Raw genomic sequence first — 12,058 nt, 5'->3', positions numbered from 1 at the left:
GGCGCGTGCTGGGACAGAGCCTGGGGTGATGGTAGAGTAGAAGTAGCTCTGAAAACAGCAGTGCTTGGACCCTAAAGCTTGGGACAAAGTACTCTCTGTTCTACAAGCAGTCATATCCTGACAAAAAGCTCAAGGGTCAAGTAGTTGGCTGAGAACATGAACAGGCAGCGAAAAACGAACTCAGACTCAAACTCAAGCTCTAGATTCCTTTTTTGGCGACAAAGAAGACCAAAACATACAGCCAGAAGAAGTCAACAAAGTCAAAGAGCCTACATCAAAAGCATCCAAGAAAAATATGGATTGGGCTCAGGCCATGGAAGAGCTCAAAAAGAATTTGGAAAAGCAAGTAAGAGAAGTAGAAGAAAAATTGGGAAGAGAAATGAGAGAGATGCAAGAAAACCATGAAAAACAAGTTAGTGACTTGCTAAAGGAGACCCAAAAAAATACTGAAGAAAATAATACCTTAAAGAATAGACTAACTCAAATGGCAGAAGAGCTCCAAAGCCAGTGAGGAGAAGAATGCCTTGAAAGGAAGAATTAGACAAATGGAAAAGGAGGCCCAAAAGACCACTGAAGAAAATACCACTTTAAAAATCAAATGGGAGCAAGTGGAAGCTAGTGACTTTATGAGAAACCAAGATATTATAAAACAGAACTGAAAATCTTGTGAAAATCAATGTTGAAAACTAAAATATTAAATAAAATCACTAATATATTTTTAAAAAGCACCTTTATGTTCTCATTGCCTTTTAGAAAACCTTTTGTTCTTAAATAACAATTGCTTTCATCTTCTAAAACTCTCATAGGAAAACATCTGGAAAACTGTAAACTCCAGTTCTTTTTTTTTTTTTTTTTTTGCTCTCCTAGGCATTGACAGTGAAGTTATTTTCTTGATTTGTAACTCAGATTGAGCTAGTAACTTTATTTTAACCTGTTTTCTTAGTTGCAGAAACAGAACAGCAGAATATGAATTTATTGGAGGTGATCATCTCAATTGTCATTTTGGATCCATCCTGCAGACAACTGGACTACAGTACAGGGACTTCATTCACATCAGCTTTCATGATAAGGTAGGTTAGCAAAACTTTGTTTTTTCTATAAAATGTAAAATAAGATGGGACAAAAGAAGATACCAAATCTACAAATAGCTTGCCTACCCCAGTGTTTATTATTTTTTGCCTTTTTTTTTTCTTTTGGTTAGGGCAATTGAGGTTAAGTGACTTGCCCAAGGTCATACAGCTAGTACATGTGTCTGAGGTCAGATTTGAACTCAGGTCTTCCTGACTCTAGGGCCGGTGCTCTACTCAATGTACCACCTAGCTGCCCCTACCCCATTCTTTAAAAAATTTCACTCGGCCCTCCTGTTCTCTGAATATATGATCCTAAGTTTCCTTCTTTTCATTGTCAAACCCCTGGAAAGCATTATCTCTATTCACCGCCTCCATATCCTTGAATAAACATCTCCCCCCTCCTCCCCTTTACCTCCACTCCCGTGGCCAAGTCACTTGACATCTCTGGCCTTGTTTCTTCATCTTAAAATGAAGTGTTTAGACTAGGTAATCCCTGGGGTCCTTTTCAATTCTAAATATATGATCCTATGATCCTTGCAAACTAGCTTCTGACTCCATTGAAAGGACCCTTTCCAAGCTGCCTAATGTTCTCTCAATCCATTATTGATCACCTCCTTTTCTTGGATGCTCTCTTCACCTTTTTTACTTTTGTGATACTGCTTTCCTAATTCTACTTGTTTCTGTCTGACTCTCCCTTCTCAGTTTTGCTGATTCTTCATTCATTTCTTGTCTTAGTGTGGGTGTCACATAGAATTCTTTCCTCAGCCCTCTCTTCTTCTTTCATTTGTATTCTTTCTCAGCAAGCTCATTTGCTTCCATTGGATCAAGCATCATTTCCACACAGGACTCCCAGATCTATGTATCTAGCTCTCCTGAGCTCTAGTCTCATATCATTAGCTGCATATTGCACATTTCCTTCTGGATATTCTGTAGGCAACTAAAACTCATTATCTTTTCTCCTAAACCTTCTCCTCTTCCAGACTTCCTTATTTCTTTTAAAAACAGAGTATCTTCTCAGTCACCCAGGCTTGTAACCTTAGAGTAATCCAAGACTCTTCCTTTTCTCCCACCAACCCCTTTGCATTTCCAGTCTTGTTGATTTTTAACCAGAACATCTCTTGTATCCATTACCTTTTCTCTTACATGTTTCCACCAACCTAATTCATGCTTTCTTTCTTGGGCTGATTTAATTGCTTCCGAATTGTTCTCCCTACTTTTGATTTCTCCCTTCATTCCATTATGTCATGTTACTTCTTTGCTCAGAAACCTTCAGTAGCTCCTTTTTGACTCTAGGATGAAATATAAACTCTAAGGCCTTCTATGGCTTGCTTCCCACTTTCCTGTCCACCCTTATTTTCCTACTGTTTCCCTCCAAGATTGATATGATCCAACCATATTGGACTACTTACTAGCTGTTTCCTCAAATGTGATATTCCATTTCCCACCTCTATGCATTTTCACAAGTGGTGCTTTATATATGGAATGCATTCTTCCTCCACCTCCTCCGCGTTCTCACCTCTGATAATAATTTTCTTCCTCTTGAAATTAGTGCACGTGCTGCCTTCTTGAAGTTTTCTCTGTTGTCACCAATGCTTTCTTTCTCCTTCTTTTACCTTGTTCTGCCCTTGTCTATTCCCTTCAGTACACTATATAAGCTTCTTTGAGAGCAAGAATACATTGTATCCCTGGAACAGTGCCTTGCACATAAGTACTTAATGATTACTTAATTGAACTGAATTGAATATTAAGCCTCATATTTTTTGAATTAAATGTTTAATAGTATCATTTTTTTGATCCTCAGGTGTTTGAGCTTCCTTTTTTAGTTGCTTTGGATCATAGGAAAGAAACTATTGTGGTAGCTGTAAGAGGAACCATGTCTCTTCAGGTAATGAGCCTGACATGTTGGATCTAGGAATGAGGGGGACAGAGGATGGAAGGTAAATAGTAATATTCAGAGTGATAAAATGTGGTAAGCTAATGGTGTCATAAGGCCCTTCTCTTGCAGGGCTGGGGATGGGAGCCATGCAAGAAAACTCTGAGGAATTAAAACAAGAAAATGAATTGGATACTCACGGAAATTGGGATAAATTGTTGCATTTTAACTGAAAGGTTATATTAATATAGATGAAAGTTCATCTAGTCTCCCTAACTAGAATATAAACCCTTTGGGGTAGGGACAGTGTCTTGAAAAGACATCTCTTCTGTCCCCTGTGGTAGAGCCTGGTTTCTGTATTGTGTTGACCGGTGTTTTTTTTTCTGTAGTTTATGTTAAATTGCTCTAATAATTTATGACATAGAAGGCTTCAAAATTTGCCCTTCTTGACTGAAGACACATGTTACATTTGCATATTTATTGTATAAAAGATTAAATTTTTTTTAGTAGTCTTCCTTAGTATTGAGGTGTGTATGCAAGTAACTCAATATAAAACCTGGCTGTCAGAGAAAGTCTGAGTTACATTCCTTTCAATGTGTTTTCTCTACAGGATATCCTCACTGATCTGTCAGCTGAGAGTGAGAGCCTGAATTTAGAATGTGAGGTGCAAGATTGTTTTGCACATAAGGTATATGCATTGTGATTTGTGGTCTGGCATATCTCTCCCATTAAAGAGATACTCAAAAGGTCAGTTTATGTAAGAATACTTGCCTCCAGCCCAAGGGGTTTTGGCTAAATTCAGATCCCCTCCTAAGGGAATGGGCAACTACCTAGAGGTTTAGTCAGTTGAATTGGGCAGGGTGGAAGATGTACACAGAAGAGCCACATCTTTGGTGATGTGTTCTGCAGGCCAGAGAAATGTGTGATCCTAGAGGAATGCAACATTTATGTATGTAGTCAATGAAAAAAGTTATGCATTTTGATGAAAATAAGACACCAGTCATTTGTTCAGAATTATAACGTAGAAGCTTGTATAAACTACAGTAGTCTTCATCTGACCCAATTTTTGTTTGCATATGCAAAATATGTTTTTGTTTTGGTTAGCAGTTTTTTTTACTTATTTTGGAAATCTTAATTTTAATTTGTCATCATAAGGAAAAAAGAAATACATTGTTTTCCTTTGGGTCATTTCAAATCCTTTAAAATGTAATTTAATTTCAAAAGGGAATACAACTGCTGGTAATGTAAGAATGATCAAGAAAAATTATACCTGAAGTGCCATGCCTTGATGCTTAAATTAGCATTGAAAGTATTCAGTATCTATCAAAATATAGCCTCATTTTCTAAACTAGTAAACTACATTGATGTTTTTGAGTTTGAAAAAGTCCATTTTTCTTTAGCCTTTTTGAGAACTTATTGGTTCTGAAATTTGTGAAAGATTGTAATAAAAATCTCCTGGGTTTTTACATGTTCCAAAAATGGAAAGAAATTTTAAATCAAGCTTACAAAGATAGTCCATGCACCTAATGAAGAAAACTCCTTTGGATCTCAAGTTCTTGAGTTGCTTTGGCCTCAATTGTTGTTAATTTCTTACTGGTTTGGAACTTTAACTAAAGGCGTCACCTTTTTTTGTTATGAACTTGATAAACATCACCAAATCCACATTTCTTTGTATAAAGAAGAGTAAAAGAGGATGTATATGAAACTTAGTTTTTTAAAACATTTATTAAACATGACATAATACTGCCACTCTTACCCTGCTTGTCCCTGTATACTTCTGAAGTTCCTTCTGATCTCTTCTGTGTATTTTTTAAAACGTTTTATTGACGATCTTTTCTTCCTTTTTTTCATCATTATAACTACCCACCTACTCCTTCCCACAGCTCTCACCTTTCTCAAAATAAAAGCCTTTCTTTGTAGCAGATAAGTAAAATCAGGCAAAGCAAATTTATACATTCAGTCATGATTGAAAAAATGCGTGTCTTACTCTGTACCTCCAATCCATCACCTCTGTGCCAACAAGTGGGATACGTACTTCATCATCAGCCTTTTGGAGTTGTGATTGGTCATTAAAATGATCACACTTCTTAAAATTGTCAAGTTTTTTTCCCTTTACATTATTGTAGTCATATAAATAGTTTTCCTGATCTTCACACTTCACTCTGCAGTAGTTTATATAAGTCTTTTGGAGTTCCTCTGAATCTGTCCCTTTTGTCATTTTTTACACCATAAATATATTCTGTTACATTAATATACTATAATTTGTTCAGCCATTCCCCACTTGATGGGCACCCACTTTTTTTTTTCAGTTCTTTGCTACAACCAAAGGTGCTGCTATAATTTTTTTTTTTTAATATGGGTGTAGGCCTTTCCTTTTTCACTCAGTGTTGATACCCAAGAGTATGTAGGTCACATCTGCAAACATTTTCCAGTTGTCACTAGAAGTGCACAACTCTTGGGTCCAATAGCCTTGTTTTCACTTAAGTTGTTCCTTTACTGTAGTGCCTGCATTTACTATTTTATGCAAAGAATTATAAAGCTATAAAATCTTAAGAGTTGAAAAGGCCTTAGAAATCATCTACTGAAACCCTGCATTCTGTGTAGGAATTCCCTTTAAAATGTCTCCTAACAGTTTACTTTAACACTTCCTGTGATGAGAAGCCCATTCCTTTGTTGGACAGTCCTGATCTGTTACAAAAACCTTATTTAGAATGAATCTCCCCTCTCCTAACTACTTCTTACTGGTTCTAGCCCTTCTGTCTTGCCAGTACACAGGAAGGCACTCAATAAATGTTGTGACTATCGATTCACTTAGAACACTATATTTTCATTTTACTTCAAGGTTCCATTTCCAGTGTTTGTTTTCATAAGCATATATGTGGAACAATTGAGAAGATGAAGACAGAGGGTTAGTAGGCCAGCTATGGGATGGATTTGAGAACACAATGTTTTTTAAAATCAAATCATAGCTGAAACTTCCTCCTTTGGGATTATAAATGTTTTTTTCCCTCTCTGGACTTCTAGGGGATTTCTCAGGCTGCCAAATATGTTTACCAAAGATTGATCAACGATGGAATTTTGAGTCAAGCATTCAGCATTGCCCCTGTGAGGTTTATTTTTTTTAATACCAAATTTCAAATTCCACTTTGGTGCTAAGTCTTTTGATCATAAGTGTTTTGTTGTAGTAAAAAATGTGTATTACCTGCTCACTTAGATTCTGCTTGGTTTTTTTTCTTGTGTGTGTGTGTGTGTGTGTAGGAATACCAGCTTGTTGTAGTAGGTCACAGCTTGGGGGCAGGAGCAGCTTCTTTATTAGCCATCATGCTCAAAAATTCCTATCCAGAAGTCAAATGTTACGCCTTTTCTCCCCCCAGGGGGCTGCTAAGGTAATTGCCTGATTTCTTAAATGTAGAAACAGACTAGTTGCTATAATCATACTGTGGTGGTTCTTTTGCCCTTGGCCTTCACACTCAGGATGTCAGTTGAATTAAAAAAAGAAAAATTTAGTGGGGGTGAGGGGATTTGAATAGACCTCAGATCTGACTGTATAGTTCATCTCTTAATAACTGATGCAGTTAAGGATGAGTTAGATAATCATTTTGTAAAGGAAGATATAAATAATTGCAGATATCTTCTCTTCAAAATAAATGTTCTACACTGGATATTTAATCTGGGGTTATAATTAGTGAAGAAATTATTTTTAGTTATTTTTGTTGCCAAGTAGTATATTGCATTGAGCAGTGTTATTGAAGGATAATTCAAGAGGCCTAATACATAGGCTTATAGATGAAAACATTAACTAAAATGGTTAAGTTGGAAGAATCCCTTAGAGGGAGATTTTACATTTACTTTGAATACTTCAATATTGTTTACATTATATATTGCTTTATTGAAATATAACAAATCTGTTGTTTAGGCTGTAGTATTCCTTACCTTTAGAAGCTAGCCATTTTCTCTAACTTTTATGGAAACTGAAAATCTTAGGTAGGATATGCTAGTCAGAATGCAACTAACTTTATTTATGTATTTATTTTTTAAGCAAATCCCTTTCTGAATATTCCAAAAGCTTTATTGTATCACTTGTTCTTGGAAAGGATGTTATCCCAAGGTAAGGCTGGTTTATAATTACATGGATACCTTTGGACCCAGGTTTTTATTGAGCTAAACTTCAGAGTTCTTCTAATCTTCTATGCCTAACAGGTTAAGTGTGACCAACTTGGAAGATTTAAAGAGAAGAATACTGAGAGTGATAGCTCATTGTAATAAGCCTAAGGTAATTTGATAAGATGACTTTTAAATCCTCCCTCTATTCCCCAACAAATATAAATTTTAGCCTAGACAAGATGGTACATGGAGATGTTAGGGGGAAATTTACAACTTAAAATTGAAAGATTTTTCTAATGCTCTTGAGAAATCCTTCCTATTATTGTACCACAAGCCATTTTCATTGATACTTATCTTACTGTCCTGTTTCCTCATCTAGAAAATGAATGGGTTGGACTAGAATTTAGCTCTTCTTAAAACCGTGGGTCAGGACCCACAGTTTAAGAAGCACTGAAGGCGTTGTGATTAGAAAAAGTTTAAGAAGCCCTGGACTAGATAACTTCAAAGACCCCTTCCAACTGTTAGTAGCCTATGATCATATCAAAGTTATTTATTTGACTTTTTTTGTCTGGTGTTTAGAGTAACACGTCCCCAGGAAAGTGCTGTGACCCAAATTAGGTTGAATGATTAGTTCTCAGATAGGTAATGTATCACAACTTGAGATGATTGATATGGAATTGATTTTGGTTCACTTGTATATATTGCCTTTTATGCAATTACTTAGCCATGTATTATGATTGATTTGCAGAATCCAGAGTCTTCATAAGTTTTAATATAACAAGACATAAATATTAAGGTCCTACGTAATAATCTTTCTCATGTTTTTGGTTATAATCCAGTATAAGATCCTGTTGCATGGATGTTGGTATGAACTGTTTGGAGGGGATCCAGATAACTTCCCAACAGAGTTGGAAGGGGGAAACCAGTTAGACCTGACTCAGCCTCTGCTGGGAGAGCAAAGTCTGTTGATACATGGGTCACCTTCATACAATGTTTTTGATGAATCTCCTAGAGAATCCCCAACTAGATATCCTCATCTGTATCCTCCTGGAAGAATTATTCACCTTGTTGAGGATGACAGTTCAGGGAGGTGAGTATAGAAAACAGCTTAATGAAAAGATATAATCAGTTTGCAGATGAAGTAATTAAAGCTATCTATAGCCATATGAAAAAAATATTCTAACTCACTATTGATTGGAGAAATGTGAGTTAAAACAATTCTGAGGTACTATCTCATACCTATTAGATTAGATAATAGGACAGAAATGGCAAATGACAAATGATGGAGGGGATGTGGGAAAAAAGAGACGTTAATGTACTGGTGTTGGAGTTGTGAATTGATTAAACCATTCTATAGAATGATTTGGGACTGTGGAACCATGCATACATACCCTTTGGCATTACAATACCACTACTAGGTCTGTGTCCCAAATGAGATGAAAAACAAAAAGGAAAAGGACCTATATGTACAAAAATATTTATAGCAAGCAGCTCTTTTTTGGGGGCAAAGAATTAGAAATTGAGGGGATGTCCATCAATTGGGGAATTGCTGAATAAATTGTGATATGTGATTATGTTGGAATACTATTGTACTATAAGAAATGATGAGCAGGATGCTCTCAGGAAAACCTGGAAAGACTTGCATGAGTTGATGCCAAGTGAAATGTACTGTGCACAAAGTAAGAGCAATATTGTAGCATGATCAGCTGTGAATGACTTAGCTATTCTCAGTAATATGACAGTCTATAACAACTCTGAAGGACTTAGGATGAAAAATGCTATCCATTCCCAGAGAAAGAACTGATAGTGTCTGAATATAGATTGAAGCAACTTTTTTTTTCCACTTTATTTTTCTTGGGTTTTTTTTGTCTGGTTTTTTTTTTTCACATGACTGTTACAGATATGTTTTGCATGACTACACATATATAACCTATATGGAACTGCTTGCCTTCTCAATGGGGGTGGTGGGTGGAGGTGGGGAGGGGGAAAGGGAGAGTTTGGAACCCAAAGTTTTAAAAACAAATGTGAAAAAATTGTTTTTGCATGTAACTGGGGAAAAATTAAATCTAAATAAGTAGAAAAAAAAAGAAAATAACTCAATGAAAACTAGTACTATATGTATTGAACATACAAAATAATGAATAGCATTTGCCACGTTAAATTGTTTGCCATACAGTCTATTTCAGGTGGGAGAGCCAGGTGGTTTTAATATGACTGATAAATGGTTTCAGACTTGTGGTGGAGCCTGTTATCAATATGTGCTCTCCTTGTAATAAATACACATTTTTATATTGTCTCCTCAGAAAGAGCCAGGTTCCCAATATTTGTTTTTATGTTGAGGTTAGCTCAAGTTGTGTTTGCATTTGTTGAGAGCTTATTTTGTTTTTCTTATTTTCAGGTCTTGTTGCTGTTCTACTTCCCGATATAATGCAAAGTGGGCAACTGAAGCAGAATTCAGCAAAATTCTTATAGGCCCTAAAATGTTAACGGATCATATGCCAGACATCCTCATTAGAGCCCTAGATAGTGTAGTCTCTGAGAGAGCAACTTGTATTTCTTGTCCAACACAAGGAGACTTTAATGTAGCATAACCATAGCTATTGGAAAACAACAGTATTTTTCATCATATTTTGGATACTCCAGGGACAATTGACTGATTTGTATTTGAATAATTTATGAAGAAATTAGAGATTGGGTGTTCATTACAGTTACCTTGGATTTTGAAAGTACTCTTTGAGGAAACCTCTGTATGAAGAAGAGTGAATGAATGAACTTTAATGACATTTTTAACAGAATCAGGTATAAGAGGAGAAAGCACTGGGAGTCAGATAAGAAACTAAGCACCTCTAGACATGAAAGTAATCTTAGAAGAACCTATAGGAAATTATTTTTGGAGACTTAAAGAAGGATGTGGCCACTTTCTCTGTGAGCCATGGAATAAATTGCTTCACTCCAATAGCCAGCTTAGAAGGGGCTCATTATAGTTGTGGCTGAAATTTAGTGCAAAAAGAGAGGTTGGTATCCTTATTATTGTATCTAACAGCCATATCTTAAGTCATGAAATTTAACTGCAGGGATTAATTACCTCAGATACAGCCCTAACAGGGCCTGTACTGTCTCAGAAGTTTAAATTTATTTGATCCCCTTTTTCCCCAGGCTTCCAAATCTGTTATACATTTTTTAATCATGGATTTTCCTAACTCCATCAAGCCCAAATATATTTAGCCATTAAAAAGACAAAAAGAAATCTTCATAGAGATGTGTTAAAAGTTTCAATAAAATACTTAATAGCCATGTGACCCTGGCCAAGTCACTTAGCCCTAATTGCCTTGCCAAAAAAAAAGTTTCTATAAAAAGATTATCCTCAGGGAGAGGTGAGGCAAAATACTATCAGTAACTCCTTAGGTAGATATTGAACTCTCTTTGTAGAGAACTCTTGCTGAGAATCCTTTTGGTAAGTCCCCCTTACCACAGACTTCTGCTGAAGTAGAACTCCCACCCTAAAGCTATGGGAGAGCAGGACGGGAGTAGGGCAGGGAATGCTCCTCCCTCAGTGTGAACTTGCTGACCGAAGCCATCTTTAGGAGCCTTTTCTACATTATTTGGACTTGCTTTTCACTTTTAGGGCTCCTTGCCAATATCAACAGAATTGATATTTGTAAATCTTTCACTTAAAATTCTTTCATAGTCAACTGATGTATCTTTTCTCCCCCCTCTTTGGGGGCCAAGGATCATAAAAAACAAAAACAAAGCACTTATACATATTACTACAGTAGTCACACAGTGATGCACTTTTCTATGGAATTTGTTTCCAAGAAGTTAGAACTAATGTTTTACTCTGTGATCAAAAAGCAACTATGTTTTGCATGTGTTTATACTGTGCTATTGTAAATAGAAATAAAGTCTTAAGAATTTTTGTGAATATGATAATATCTTCAAAAGCAGACCAGAAGTGGAGTAGCGGCTCTAGATTTAGGAATAGAACATTCCATCCACATTCTGGAGAGTTCCAGGACAGTGTTTTCATTACAGATTATAATGTCAACCCTTCCTTTTGCTGCTTGATCCTGAAGTAAAATTTTTGCTCTTCATGACTTTTTATTTTTAAAGGTGGTTGTGTTAACACTGGGTCTGTTGTATAGGTAGTAGGGTCATCTTAGGGGCATCTACATTCTCTTCAAAAGAATCATGGAGTTTTAGTATTGGAAGGAAGCCTAATAGCCATCTAGTACAACTCATACCCAAAAAGGAATGCTCACTACAACATCTCCATTAAGTAGTCATCTATGCTTGAAGGCATTAAATGAGGAGGAACCAATTACCTTTTGAAACATTCCATTTTTGGATAGATCAAATTGTTAAGAAATTTTTCCTGATACAAACCAACGAGTACTCATTAAGCACCTAGTATGTGCCAGGCACTGTGCTGAGCACAAGAGATACAAAGACAAAAATGAAAGAATTCGTGCCCTCAAGGAATTTACATTCTAATGGGGCAGATGACTTTTATTTATATATACAGAATATATACAAAGTGAATTACAGGTATTTTGGGGAGGAAGAGATCCTGGAGGCTTCATGCAGGAAAGGCTTCATGTAGAAGGTGGTACTTGAGCCGAGTCTTGAAGCAAACAAGGGATTTAGAGGTTATGAAGTAAGGCAAATATTTCAGGCATGAGATAAAGAACATGCAAAAGCCAGATGGATGAGCTGTGTGTAAGGATGACTGAGTAAGTAATTATATCTAAAACAAGATGTCATACATGCAGCCTCAAATATCCTGGAGTGTGGCCAGAAGCCAAATTAAAAAGTAATTGGGAAATATTTTTTTAAGAAAATGGAGAACAGAGATAATGTTAATAGGTTTCTTTCTAAGTCAAATATATGTTTATTAGGGATCCTTATGTATGGTTTAGTGCCTCCCTTTCTCCCTTTTGTTTGGGTTTGATACCAGTGGTCCAGACTATCCATTTCAGGAAGGAGAATAATGTCATGAGGATGGTAAGTTAGG

General features: G+C 36.2%; 1 protein-coding gene across 1 annotated transcript in view; it reads left to right on the top strand.

The window, feature by feature from the left end:
• The window catches only part of DAGLB (diacylglycerol lipase beta), a 57,180-nt gene extending 46,211 nt beyond the window's left edge, over positions 1-10,969 (top strand). Inside the window, exons 7-15 of the mRNA XM_036741448.1 lie at positions 944-1,070; positions 2,872-2,955; positions 3,554-3,631; positions 5,968-6,048; positions 6,202-6,329; positions 6,983-7,051; positions 7,144-7,216; positions 7,887-8,137; positions 9,446-10,969. Coding sequence (XP_036597343.1) covers positions 944-1,070; positions 2,872-2,955; positions 3,554-3,631; positions 5,968-6,048; positions 6,202-6,329; positions 6,983-7,051; positions 7,144-7,216; positions 7,887-8,137; positions 9,446-9,638 — 1,084 coding nt within the window. The 3' untranslated portion in view covers positions 9,639-10,969. The remainder of the gene's footprint in view (positions 1-943; positions 1,071-2,871; positions 2,956-3,553; positions 3,632-5,967; positions 6,049-6,201; positions 6,330-6,982; positions 7,052-7,143; positions 7,217-7,886; positions 8,138-9,445) is intronic.
• Positions 10,970-12,058: the final 1,089 nt, after the last annotated feature.

The sequence above is a fragment of the Trichosurus vulpecula genome, chromosome 1 (genome assembly GCF_011100635.1).
Source record: "Trichosurus vulpecula isolate mTriVul1 chromosome 1, mTriVul1.pri, whole genome shotgun sequence".
Lineage (NCBI taxonomy): Eukaryota > Metazoa > Chordata > Mammalia > Diprotodontia > Phalangeridae > Trichosurus > Trichosurus vulpecula.
The sequence above is the reverse complement of the archived record's forward strand: the minus strand, read 5'-3'. Positions and strand labels throughout refer to the sequence as shown.